The sequence below is a fragment of the Crinia signifera genome, chromosome 6 (genome assembly GCF_055691185.1).
Source record: "Crinia signifera chromosome 6, ASM5569118v1, whole genome shotgun sequence".
Classification (NCBI taxonomy): domain Eukaryota; kingdom Metazoa; phylum Chordata; class Amphibia; order Anura; family Myobatrachidae; genus Crinia; species Crinia signifera.
The window spans coordinates 25,653,444-25,667,659 of NC_139222.1; the positions used below are offsets into that span (position 1 = coordinate 25,653,444).

At 49.0% G+C, this 14,216-nt stretch overlaps 1 protein-coding gene across 1 annotated transcript in view; it reads left to right on the forward strand.

Moving 5' to 3' along the window:
* Positions 1-14,216, forward strand: part of LOC146009552 (uncharacterized) — a 485,071-nt gene that overhangs the window by 422,547 nt on the left and 48,308 nt on the right. The window contains exons 9-12 of the mRNA XM_083149997.1: positions 3,112-3,211; positions 3,670-3,767; positions 3,842-4,277; positions 11,827-13,046. Of these exons, the coding sequence (XP_083006123.1) occupies positions 3,112-3,211; positions 3,670-3,767; positions 3,842-4,277; positions 11,827-13,046 (1,854 nt within the window). The remainder of the gene's footprint in view (positions 1-3,111; positions 3,212-3,669; positions 3,768-3,841; positions 4,278-11,826; positions 13,047-14,216) is intronic.

Genomic DNA, 14,216 nt, shown 5'->3' on the forward strand with positions numbered 1-14,216 from the left:
TGGGCATTAATTAGGCTGTTTTGATGGGGTTTTTTTTCACATCCAGTCACAGTTAAAACACACACAATACATTACAGCACACTTAGTAGATTAATTTAAATATCACTCCTTTAATTGTGTGTAAGTTATCAAAGTGTGATAAAGCTGAGCGAAACGCGCGTCTGCAACTACAGTGCAGACCGCCATCCCCTCCATTACAGTGCTCAGTAGGCAGCATCTGTAAGTGTTGTATACTCCAGATTGAGCACATGGCTAAGGATGTCCCATACTCTACATTGGTCTACAGTGAATGTTGAACAATGTTAATGTTCTTATTTTAAAAGTGTCTCATCATTGGATCTACCAGCGCTAGGGCTGTTGAGCCTGACTAGATGTTGGACTTGAAAGGGTTAAAATAACCTTATGTAATAAACTCATGAGATTGATGGTTCTATGCAGTCCATTTCTATTTGGTGCTGAGCAAGTATTTTGATCAACTTCCAACCTCCAGTTATACAGGATCCATCAGTTGACACTTAAATACATGGGTAATTTATGCCATTTTATGGGATCCCAGTGGTCAGAATCCCAGCGGTCACCATTGTGATGGTCACGTTACCGGCTCATTAGCGTTATGTGGGAAGGGATGGATGGAGTTAGGCTACCAAAAGGGATGGCTTGGGTTAAGCTGTAGAAGGGGTTTTTGGGATTTTGAATGGTGGTATTGTCACCATCTCTTTATCATACCTGCCCATCGTTACTAATGTCCTGGTCTCCCGCCTGTTGCTGCTCCTCTCTTGTCCTCCCCCGCCTGTCGCTGCTCCTCTCCTGTCCTCCCCCGCCTGTCGCTGCTCCTCTCCTACCCTCCCCCCGCCTGTCGCTGCTCCTCTCCTGCCCTCCCCCCGCCTGTCGCTGCTGCTCTCCTGTCCTCCCCCGCCTGTCGCTGCTCCTCCTGCCCTCCCCCCGCCTGTCGCTGCGCCTCTCCTGCCCTCCCCCGCCTGTCGCTGCTCCTCTCCTGCCCTCCCCCGCCTGTCGCTGCTCCTCTCCTGCCCTCCCTCTGCCTGTCGCTGCTCCTCTCCTGCCCTCCCCCGCCTGTCGCTGCTCCTCCTGCCCTCCCCCCACCTGTCGCTGCTCCTCTCCTGCCCTCCTCCCGCCCATCGCTGCTCCTCTCCTGCCCTCCCTCTGCCTGTCGCTGCTCCTCTCCTGCCCTCCCCCGCCTGTCGCTGCTCCTCCTGCCCTCCCCCACCTGTCGCTGCTCCTCTCCTGCCCTCCCCCCGCCCATCGCTGCTCCTCTCCTGCCCTCCCTCTGCCTGTCGCTGCTCCTCTCCTGCCCTCCCCCGCCTGTCGCTGCTCCTCTCCTGCCCTCCCCCGCCTGTCGCTGCACCTCTTCTGCCCTCCCCTCGACCTGTCGCTGCGTTTCTTCTGCCCTCCCCCAGACCTGTTGCTGCTCTTCTTCTGCCCTCCCCCCGCCTGTCGCTGCTCTTCTTCTGCCCTCCCCCCGCCTGTCGCTTCTCTTCTCCTGCCCTCCCCCCCACCTGTCGCTGATCTTCTCCTGCCCCCCCCCCCTGCCGTCGCTGCTTCTCGTCTGAACCCCCCCGGCCCATCGCTGCTCCTCTTACCTGAGTAAGTGCAGTCTCTGTGGAGTGTTGGGCAGGAAAGCCAGGATGATGAGGATCCAGGACGATGTGTGAGTGTTAAAGAAATGGAGATAACGATGGGGCAGTAACTTGTGAGAGCTTGGATCAGATTTGTGTTTCTCAGTATAGGAGTAATCACTGCGCGCTCCCATAGTGATGGGATTATAGCAGCATAGAGAGACCATAGGTAAGGCTGGGATGTGCACAGGAGACAGGGATGGACTGATATGTGAGGGTACAGGATGGAGAGGACAGGGAGCACAGTAGGAAGTAGGCACTGATGTTAGTAGGGGGATTGTGGGAGGGCTGAGAGATGCCTGAGCTGAGAGATGGCAGTGTGTTACTTTGTGGTGTCCGGGGCTTATCGGTAGCAGTGGTGGATGGCAGTGTATGTAAGGAGGTCAGGAGTACAAGATGGCTGCCAATTATTGTCTATATTGCGTACACCTAAGGAGGCATTGTGCTGCTTTAGTGGGCAGTCATGGCTTATACTCACATCAGTGAGGAGTGGGAAGAATAATGGGAACCACATGATGAGAGGCTGTTGCTGGGGTTTGGTGAAGCTGCGGCACTGATATATCAGCTTAGCGGGATGTGCACATTCACCGGAGGCAGAAGGATGAGACTGTTGCCATACTAGAAGACTGGCACCTGTCATTCACAGTACCGCAGGCACCCAGGGAGAACCAGCACCACCAGACCCGATAACAAGGAGTTGGCCTTCATTTTGCTTTGTGGATCTCTGCACGTAAGACCCAGGATTTGCACTGGATGGATGACCTGCTGGTTCTGCATGATAATAGCAGGAGAGCCTGGTTAGCTTTGGCAGAGAGGTGGGAACGTTGTTGCGTAATCACACAGAATTCTGCTGATATGAGGGTTCTTCAGCAGAGAGGTTCTAGTAATGGAGGAGACCTTGCAGGTGATAAGGTGCTGATCTGGGGGTGAGAAAAGTCTGTTCTAGAGATCAGAAATAAGTCATAGTCTAAAGAAACAGCCAGTGGCCACCCCAATGTCTAGAAGAGTCAGTCCATAGGGACTGTCCAAGAGCAGAGGTTATGTGCAATCACCCATTGTAAAGAACTATTCCAACCCCACCTCCTTGTCTGCTTCCAAACCTGGAGGTGTGAGTGAGGTGGAGAGAACTGTGTGAGTGGGCTTCAGATGAGGCAGTGTCTGATTAGTTTGAGCCACGTTTTTGCTATTGCCAGAGGGGTGAGGTCGTTTAAGAGAAAGAAAACCTAGATGGAGGCTGGTTTGTTACAGGGTCTGCATTCCACCCTGCACAACTAAAGATTTTTTAAAGTTATAGGAGAAGGGTGATGTGATATTTGTTTGCTGGGTTCCTGTAGTATTCTGAATTAGATTTTCATCTAAGGAGAGGAGGAGGGGAACCTGGACTTGGAGATAAATTCCCAACCAATAGAAGCTGAAGGTGAGAGAGATTTACATGTAAAAATAAAGTGATAGTAAGATGTGTGATTTATTTAATTAGGGTGAAGATCTGTGTGATATGACAGTGGAGGATATAGAGGGAGAAGAAGAGATGGATCAGCAGTGTAAGGAGGAGGAAATCCCTACAGACACCAGCACAGGTGAGTTATAATCACATACACATTTATATATACACACCTGGTGACCCCTCGGGTCTGCACAACCTAGAGATGTCTGTGTACATTACCATATCCCTCATGTTCCTGCCTCTCCTATAGCACAGAAGCAATGGCACATTTATCAATGATGACAATGATGGTTCATTTTGTAGAATTGGACGGTATCTTTACGTGTTCTAATTAACTAGCTACTAGATGTAGTATAATCATTCCCGTAGGCCAAGGCTTTTTTATTTTTTTGCGTTTGAACTATTGGAGCTCTGGAAAGAGTTGATTGGAAGCCATTCAGGATCAGTGGTCTCAGCAAGATATATGGAAAGAGATACATAGAAATGTTAGTAATGTCACCTTGTAGGCTACGGGATTCATGACTATTTTACTGGAGATAATCTGATATGTACATATGTAGCGTGTATTTAACCACTCTGTATCCCCTACAGATAGAGCCAGTAACAGAGATACCCCAGAGAGATGTCCCCGTCCTTCGTATTCCCAGCACTTTACAGAGGAGACTCACAGGACCCCACTGGAGGATCAAGTGAGTTTTCACTACATGATCTGTAGAGAAGCTGTGTGTGTCTCATACACTAATATTTTACTGTTCTTATTTAGGGTGGAGGCCTGATTGATATTAAGGTAGAAGATACAGAAGGAGAAGAAGATACGTATGTGATTGATATTAAGGCGGAAGATACAGAGGGAGAAGAAGATACGTATGTGACTGACATTAAGGTAGAAGATACAGAAGGAGAAGTTTCATATGTGACTGATATTAAGGTAGAAGATACAGAAGGAGAAGAAGAGACGGATGTGACTGACATTAAGGTTGAAGATACAGAAGGAGAAGAAGAGACGGATGTGACTGATATGAAGGTAGAAGATACAGAAGGAGAAGAGACGGATGTGACTGATATTAAGGCAGAAGATACAGACAGAGAAGAGACGGATGTGACTGACATTAAGGGAGAAGATACAGAAGGAAAAGAGATGGATGTGAGGGGTGATCAGCAGTGTAAGGAGGAGGAAATCCCCACAGATACCAGCACAGGTGAGGAATAATTGCTTATTACAGAGAGTCACATATTCTCCTTGTTCTGTCACTACAGCAGCCTCCTATCCTACACCAGACATGTCCAAACTATGGCCCTCTAGCTGTTGTGAAAATACACAATCCAGCATGCCTTGCAATAGTTTTAGCATTCCCTAAAAAGCAAAACTGTGGCAAGGCATGATGGGATTTGTAGTTTTGTAACGGCTAGAGGGCCATGGTTTGGACATGTCACTCCTGCACCCTCCTCTGTCAGTACAGACTAATGAGGGGAATGTATCTGCCCAGTGGGAGAGGGGGATGGCAGGGGAGGGAGACACGAGCCGTCAGCCCCTATTATTATCCTCTTCTTTTCCTGCGCATTCGATCATTGTCTGTTACCAGAACAGAGATCTGACCAATCCCCCCCCCCCCCCATGTTCTCCAGTGACTCGCCTACATCATCAGTAGAAGGGACGGGAATAATAGCAGTATACAGGGTACAATGGTATGGAAGGTCATGTGGCATTACCTATAGTTCTCTCTGTTGTGTTACCCATGACCCTCTCTGTGCACCACTACATGGGGTATTACCCTACTATGTAGCCTAATGGGCTCACACAACAGGGTTTTGATGTGCAAGTCACGGATCTCTGACTGTGATCCAAGGTACGGGTAAGTGGGTATGAAGGAATTGTGGGCAGAGACTGGTTGTGGGGCATTTTATAGCGTAGGTAATGGGATTAGGTCAGAACCAGATGGGCCGTACAATACTAGGGGACAGCCAGAATCAGGTCAGAGAACAGCCAGAGGTCACACCGAGAAGTCACTGAGAGTAGTATCATAGGAGTAAGCAAAGACTTGTCAGATGGACCAGAGCAGAACACAGGGACTAACAGCGGGACTATTACAGAATGGATGCCGTAGTACAGGAGGTAAGCCTAAACCTCTGCCACTGGCTAGTGCCTACAGATGTCCTACTGTGGAAGAGGTACTAATGTGGCACCAACATGAAGATACATGTTTGGCACCTGTCCCTATAAATCTTTCACAGAGCACCACACACCTCCCTGCTGCCACCAGGGAAGGAGCCAGAGCCGCCTATACTGGCACCAGAAAGGGGAGGCACTGGGCAGATGGGAGACAGAAGGATGAAATGGTCATCCACAGTACCGCAATTTCCCTGGGAGAACCTGCACCACCAGACCCTGTATCAGGGAGTTGGGCTTCAGCTTGCTGGCTTAGACCACTTTTGGTTGCTATGTACATAAGACCCAGGATTTGCACTGGATGGATGACCTGCTGGTTCTGCATGATAACAGCAGGAGAGGCTGGTTAGCCTGTGATCAGCATTATCAAGTGGATAACTGTTACCAGGATTACCTTGTATCAAGCCTACCTGTTCCTAATCCTGTTGGGGCACCAAGAGACAGGTGTGTGCAGCTAGGATGGTGTGGTACGGAACCTCTGCTAAGCTGGGGTGCTGGGCTGTCACCTGCTCTTCAGTGCAGCTCTTACCAAATGTTACCAGTTTGGCTAAACCAGAGATGCCAGCTTGCCGTTAGGATCAGTTTTGGGGCATCCCTTATGCCTTTCCTTTAAGCACTGTTGTTCTCATTCCTGAATATTGTTTTATTCCCTCTCCCCTGTTCTTTATGTAACGTGCGTAGGTGAATGCAATCAGCGGTGGTGGGCAGAGCCCTCAGCCGGAAACGCTGTTTCGGACGGCCACGGCAGAACCCTACACTCACTCAGTTGGCCTTCTCGGGCAGGTGACCGTAGATTGCAATGTGCTAGGCTTCTCCTTTAGTCGCCGCGTTCTAAGGAGTGAGTGATGCCCGCTCCGACCCCGATGTAACCAGGTTTTAGGATGGTACAAATCTATGGCGACCGTCAAAGACAGGACCAAGAGGATGATCTAACTAACAGGGCCTAGTTGAACTGAACACCCTGGCTAACGGCACCAGGCCAAGGACGGGGAGTGTGACCAAGTCACATGCACCGGACCAACTAATAACGGGGTGCCACCACCCGTAGAAGTAAAGCGATAAGGAACCAGGCTCCACTGGAGCACTTACGTGACCTGGACCGAACCCTCCCGCAGCACAGGATGGTAATGTGCACACCGGGAGAGACTTGGCAGGACTGGATGGAAATACACTGACCAAGACGGAACCGGATAAAGACTGGACCAGGACAGGACCAAGACTGGACTGAGACCGGACAGGACTGGACGCAGGCAGCAGCAAGATGACGGCTGGACAAATGACTGGACCACGGCTGGACAGGACTTCACAGCACCAGGACACTGCAGGACCGGGACAACAGTGTGCTGCAGACACACTGTAATGAACAATATCACCAGTGGGGCTGAGCTAGGCCTGATCCCTTAAAATTGCTAATTCGTATCAGGAGGCCGAGCGCGCGCCGCCCGGCACCCCCTGGTTGCTATGCAACCTCCGGGCGACGCAGCCTGATGTTTGACAGCGTCCCCCGGCCGGGCGGAGATAATGCGGCCGGGTGGACATGGTGCTGCCTGCCCGGACACCGCCCGGTGGAAGTGCACGGGCCACCCTTCTAAGGGTGCCAGGACTCTGCTGCGTGGCTGACAGTACCCCCCCCCCCCCCTTGAGGAGAGGTTTGGAAACCTCTACCCCCAGGCTTATGAGGGAATTCCTGAAAGAACCTTTTCTTGAGGCTGTGAGCATGAACATCTCTGTTCGGAGCCCACGATCTCTCTTTTGGCCCGAACCCCTTCCTATGGACCAAAAACTGAAGGGAACCACAAACAAATTTGGAGTCCAGAATTTTCTCCACAAGAAACTCCTGTTGTCCCTGCACATCCACAGAAGGGATTCCTCTGATAACCTTAGGAGGGAACTTGTGGGAGAAGAAGACTGGCTTCAAAAGAGAAGCATGAAAGGTGTTTGCAATCCTGAGGGACTTGGGGAGCAACAGAATGCAACTGGAATAACCCTCTTAATGATCTTCTACGGGCCTATAAACCTTGGCCCAAACCTTTCCGATGGTTGATGCAATTTGATATTCCGGGTCGATAACCAGACCAAATCACCAACCTTGAATGGACAAGGACGTCTAGACTTATCCGCAAACACCTTTTCTTTGAAGGCTGTCTCCTTCAGAGCATCATGTATCTTTCTCCATGTAGCCTTAAAACAAAAGGCCCTAGATGGAGCAGAGGAAGAAGCTTATAGAAAAGAATTAGCCTGGGGATGGTAACCATAAACTGCGAAAAAGGGTGACACTTTGGAGGCCGAATGCACCGCATTGTTATATGCAAATTCCGCCATGGGAAGACAATCCACCCAATCGTTCTGCAACGTGGAGATATTGCTTCAGAGACTGATTCAGCTGCTCAGTTTGCCCATTAGACTTGAGGGTGAAAGGCTGAAGTCAGACTCAGTTTGATTTTAAGCGAAGCACAGAACGATCTCCAAAATTGTGGACCCCTGTCAGAGGGCAATCCATGCAACCTAAAGACATGCCGCAGAAACAAATAGGCCAATTCTTTGGCTGAAGGCAATTGCTTCAGTGCCACAAAAGGCGCCATTTTGGAAAACCTTTCAACGATCACCCAAATGGTTTGACAGCCGGCTGAAACTGGAAAACCTACCACAAAGTCCATGGCAATGTGTGACCATGGCCTTGACAGGATGGCCAAGGGCATCAGTTCTACAAAAGGCCTAGACCGAGGAACCTTATGCTTGGGACAAGCAGGGCATGATTGAACAAAATATTTGATGTCCTGGACATTCCTGGCCACCACACAACCCGGGCTAACAAGTCCATGGTCTTATGGACTCCAGGATGCCTTGCTGTCAAGGAACTCCATAAGGACTTTCCGCCTAAGCGTCTTTGGCACAAATAAACTACCATTATGGGTCTGGGCTGGAGCCTGGCGAATGAGCCCCTCCAGGGTCAAACTGAGACCAGCCTGTATACAAGAGGCAGGAATGATAGGGGCAGCAGTTTCCTGACCTGCATGCTGTGGAATAAAGCATTGGGACAGAGCATCTGCTCAAACATTCTTGGGACCAGGCCTGTATGTAATCACAAAATTGAAGCAAGTAAAGAACAAAGGCCAGCGGGCATACTGGGCATTGTGCCTTTTAGCAGCTTCAATATATTGCAGGTTCTTGTGGTCGGTAAGAACCAACAGCTGATGATTGGCTCCTTCTAGACAATGCCTCCATTCATCGAAGGCCCATTTGATTGCTAATAATTATCTGTCACCAACATCATAGATGGTTTGAGCCTCAGAGAATTTCCTCGACATATATGCGCAAGGATGAAGGACCTGGGTTTTGGGGTTGCTTTGCGACAGCACTGCTCCTGCTCCCACTTCGGAAGAGTCCATCCCCACCACAAAAGGACGATCCACGTCAGGATGCCTGAGGATGCCCCCCTTCCCCTCAAATCAATTTTAGAAAACACGGCGGACCTCAACTGATCGAAATGGACAGAGATCAGAGGGAGAGTGTACGCATTCTTCACCGTAATCTTGTTTAAAGCCCGAAAGTCAATACATGGGCGCATGGACCCATCCTACTTGACCACAGAGAAGAACCCTACACTAAGTGGCGACTTTGACGGGCGAATGAACCCCTTCTTCAAACTTTCTTGGATGTACTCATTTATGGCCTTAGTCTCAGGAATAGACAGAGTAAAGCCTACCCTTAGGTGATGGAGCATCGGGGTTAAGCTGGATAGCACAATTGTATGGACGATGGGGCGGGAGCTTGTCTGATTTACCTTTGGAAAACACATCTGCATATTCCGAGTAGGTTGCTGGGATAGCAGACAATGAGACCGAGGCCTGGAGGAAGGAGGTATCAATACAAGAACCAAAACAACTGGATTTCCACTGAACGATATCCCCAGCTTTCCAATTAATCTGTGGGTTATGTTGGACCAACCAGGGATGGCCCAAGACCAGCGGGAAAAAAGAAAATAAATCTCTTCCTTGTGAAGAGAACCAACAGTAAGCCGCAAGTTAGGGGTTGGAAAAGAAATCTCCCCATTGGGCAATGAGCTACCATCTAATCCTCTCATGATGATACATTGCCTTAAAGGAATAGCGGGGATGCCGAGTCTCTCGGCTAAAGCGGCGTCCAAAATATTGCAGGCTGGGCCGCTATCGACAAGAGCGGCACAATCAAAACTAACCTCCCCATAAGTGAGGGTAGTAGGAATCAGTAGAGAGTTATGGGAGGAGAATAATTTCAGGCCCAAGTGAATCTCCTCCTCACCCACTTGGCCTGATCTTTTACTGATTTGCTAGGGCAAGAACGGTATTGATGACCCTTACGGCCACAATACAGGCAAAGACCAGCGCTGTTCCTCCGAGCCCTTTCCTCTGGCGTGATCCGAATGGACCCCAAGTTCATGCGCTCTTCGCTATCATCCGAGGTATTCATAACAAATGGTATGGGGCGAGAGAGTGACGGAGCCGATGGTCTATTTTAATAGACAACTCCATAAGTTTATCTAATGAGCCAGGCACCAGATGTTGGATTAAACAGTCTGTGATGGTAATAGACAACCCATACCGGAACTGGCTACGCAAAGCCGGATCGTTCCAACCACAGTCATTCGCCCACCGGCGAAACTCCGTACAGTACACTTCTACTGGATCCCTTCCCTGTCTCAGGGCCTGTAAATGGGACTCCGCAGAAGCTTCCCTATCAGGGTCATCATAAAGCAAACCCAAAGACTTAAAGAAGTTATCCACTGAGGCTAACACAGGGCTATCAGAGGGCAAGCCAAAAGCCCACGTCTGTGGGTCCCCCTGTAACCACGAAATCACCAAACTCACTCTTTGCGCCTCTGACCCTGAGGACTTAGGTCGCAGATGAAAGTGTAATTTACAACTCTCCCTAAAATTGTAAAAATCTTTTCTACTACCCGAAAACTGGTTGGGCAGATTCATCTTTGGTTCAGGTGCCACTACCGAAGGAGCTCTCTCCTCGTTGGTATCCCAGAGGGACAAATCCTGAACCATTTGTGTTAGACCCATAACCTGGGCGTCTAACGTAGGGGCAGTGGGATTCATGATGAGGATATCCCACGACCACCAGGACCCGCGGACTAAACAGGTATATTATATATAATCTGTTTGGGCCGGTGATAATGTAACGTGCGCTGGTGCGTGCAAGCAGTGGTGGTGGGCAGAGCCCTCAGCCGGGACCGCTGTTTAGGATGGCCATTGCTAAACCCTACACTCACTCTATTGGCCTTCTCAAGCATGTGACCGTAGATTGAGATTTAGTCGCTGTGTTCGAAGGAGCGAGTTAGGACCGCTCCGACCTCGATGCAACCAGGTTTAATGATGGTACAAATCTACGGCAGCCGTCAGAGACAGGACCAAGAGGATGATCTTACTAACAGGGCCTATCTGAACTGAACACCCTGGCTAATGGCACCAGGCCAAGGACGGGGAGTGTGACCAAGTCACAGGCACCGGACCAACTAATAACGGGGTGCTACCAAACGAGACGCACGCCAACATAAAACTGTACACTTAAAGTAACGGTACCCCTAAACAGGCATAAACCCACAGCTGTGGGCCTCTCCGAATCACGGAGAGCTGGACTAGGACAATAATAAAAATAATTGAGGATAAAGGGCAGCTTGCCCGTAGAAATAAAAAGAGAAGGAACCAGGGTCCACTTGAGCACTTACGTGACCGGGACCGAACCCTCCGGCAGCTCAGGATGGTAATGTGCACACCGGTAGAGACTTGGCAGGACTGGATGGAAATATGCTGACCAAGACGGAACCGGATAAAGACTGGACCAGGACGGAATATACTGGACCAGGACAAGACCGTGACTGGACGCAGACAGCATTAAGATGACGGCTGGACAAATGACTGGGCCACGGCTGCATAGGATTACACAGCATTACACAGCACCAAGACACTGCAGGACCGGGACAACAGCGTGCTGCAGACACACTGTAATGAACAATATCACCGGCGGGGCTGAGCTGGGCCAGATCCCTTAAAAAGGATCTTGCAGCCAATCAGCCGCCGCCAGACCAGCCACCAATAATTGCTATTTTGTTTCAGGAGGCTGAGCGCGCGCCGCCCGGAATCCCCTGGTTGCTATACAACCTCCAGGCGATGCGGGCTGATGTTTGACAGCGTCCTTGGCCGGGTGGAAGTGATGTGCCTCAGGAGGACGTGACGCTGCCTGCCCGGGCCACCCTTCTAAGGCCGCCGGGACTCTGTTGTGGTGGTGCCGCAGCAGCACAACAGTCAGCGCGGCTGACACTTTACTCCTATTCTGTCTTTAGGGGCTTTGTTAGGCAGAATAGTGACACCCAGTCTTACAGTTCCCTTACACTGCCGGCTCCCAATACCTCAGTGTCTCCCAATGCACTAATATAATAAGGGTTACCTCGTCTACATAAATCCCATTATTTGCTGCATGATATTTAGTACTGTAGGAAAGTATTTATAATGGAATAACTTGTACTCACTAATAGTATGAAATGGGTGAGGGGAAAGGGGAAGAGCGATATCTCTATATCTGTATGTTATTTCCAGCAGATGGACACAGAAGCAGGAATACCTCGGAGGGACGTCTTATTCTGTCTCCAGATTATAAAACAGAAGATAACAACACACAGGATTCTCCAGAAGACACCTCCATTACCCTAAATATACAGCCAGTGCCTCACAGTGCAGATACATCACCTGATACTTCTGATTCTGAGGACTATTCTCCTGGTAACTCAGATACTGCTACACATAGAGCAGCTCATACAGGTGCTGACATATTTACCTGTTCTGAGTGTGATACATGTTTTATAAATCAGTCTGTTTTTATTAGACATCAGAAAACTCACAATTGTGAGAAACTATTTCCATGTTCTTATACCGAGAAATCAGCTCTTGCTACACATGTAAGAATTCACACAGGTGAGAATCTGTTTCCATGTTCTGAGTGTTGGAAATCTTTTAACCAGAAATCAGATCTTGTTAGACATCAGAGAACTCACACAAGGGAGAAGCCATTTCCATGTTCTGAGTGTTGGAAATCTTTTACCTTTAAATCAGCTCTTGTTATACATGAGAGAACTCACACAGGGGAGAAGCCATTTCCATGTTCTGAGTGTGGGAAATCTTTTAACCAGAAATCAGATCTTGTTAGACATCAGAGAACTCACACAAGGGAGAAGCCATTTCCATGTTCTGAGTGTGGGAAATCTTTTACCTTTAAATCAGCTCTTGGTAGACATCAGAGAACTCACACAGGTGAGAAGCCATTTCCATGTTCTGAATGTGGGAAATCTTTTACCTTTAAATCAGCTCTTGTTATACATGAGAGAACTCACACAGGGGAGAAGCTATTTCCATGTTCTGAGTGTGGGAAATCTTTTTCTCGGAAGTCAAATTTTGTCCAACATGAGAGAATTCACACAGGAGAAAAACCATTTACATGTTCTGAGTGTGGGAAATCATTTACCTTTAAATCAGCTCTTGTTATACATGAGCGAAGTCACACAGGTGAGAAGCCATTTCCGTGTTCTGAGTGTGGGAAATCTTTTACCTTTAAATCAGCTCTTGTTATACATGAGCGAAGTCACACAGGTGAGAAGCCATTTCCGTTTTCTGAGTGTGAGAAATCTTTTAACCGGAAATCAGCTCTTGTTATATATGAGCGAACTCACACATGTTCTGATTGTGGGAAATCATTTACCCATAAGTCAAATCTTGTCCGACATGAGAGAACTCACACAGGGGAGAAGCCATTTCCATGCATTTAGTTTGAAAAATGTATTTTTTATCAAAACAAAGGCTTTTGATCTGGACCGAAATCTTTGCAAGGGCTTTGATGGTGGGTGTATACGCAGGGTCATATCTGTGCATGTGCCTAAGCCGGGTGTTAGCCGGTCACACACACCCAAGTGTGCGGGTGGGGGGTGGAGAGGGGCGGCAGGCTGGCTCATTTGCATATGGGAATGCCCATATGCATGATCATGTCCAGAATGCTGGACATTATCATGCTGATGGGACGGGCAGCTGACATCACCGGTTGTCAGCTGGCCGCCCACTTTCTCCTGAGTGTCCACGCATATATAAGTGACTTGAGGGTAACTTTAATTTGCGTGTGCCTTTGCCCTCATTCGAGGCTCGTCGACCATCGAATGATGTGGGAGGGTCCCCCGAGGTCGCGAATGAATGTTACTGTGTACCATCCATTCGCAGGCCCCGCGAGCGAATCGCCCTCACAAATGGGTGGTAGCCGGGCCACCAGTCACAAGGCGGGGGTTTGGTGGACTCTCAAGGCTGCAAATTCGCAGCCTTGCTAATCATCCAGAATAACCCTCGTAGTCTTGTTAGAGATCAGAGGACTCACAAAGGTGAAACCATAATAATTTGCACATTCTGAGTGTGTGGAACGTTTATTACACTAATGAGCTTCTTTTACAAGGAAATCTCTCTCTGTATGCGCACAACCCTGAATAGCCCCAATTCATCCTGCCCTCCCACAGTACTTTACACCCGCTCTGCAGCAAGAGGAGATCTGTCCGGCTGCTAACAGCATATAACAGCTCAGCGTTGTGTATACCGACACATGCACAGCTGCCGAGCATCATGGGATCTGTGCAATTCCGAAGCAGGGCCAGAGTGTACAACAAGGATTGTTAGCGTCACTGATGGTAGGGAGAGTCATTGGAAGCACCAGTCACACAGTGTAGTAACATGTTCTGTCATTTCCCACCGCAGACATAGGTGTAATGTGCGCCATTGCCATAGGACGGGATCATGTCTGTCATTTGTGGAACTCTCCTACAGGCCGTGATATTGCGCATAGGAAGAAAGCACATGCAGGGAATCCAATGTGCCAAGTGCAATTCTCCTATTCATATATTGTTGCTCAGCGTCTTCAATTCAATAAACGGATTTTATTATTTGCCTTGTGTTTATTC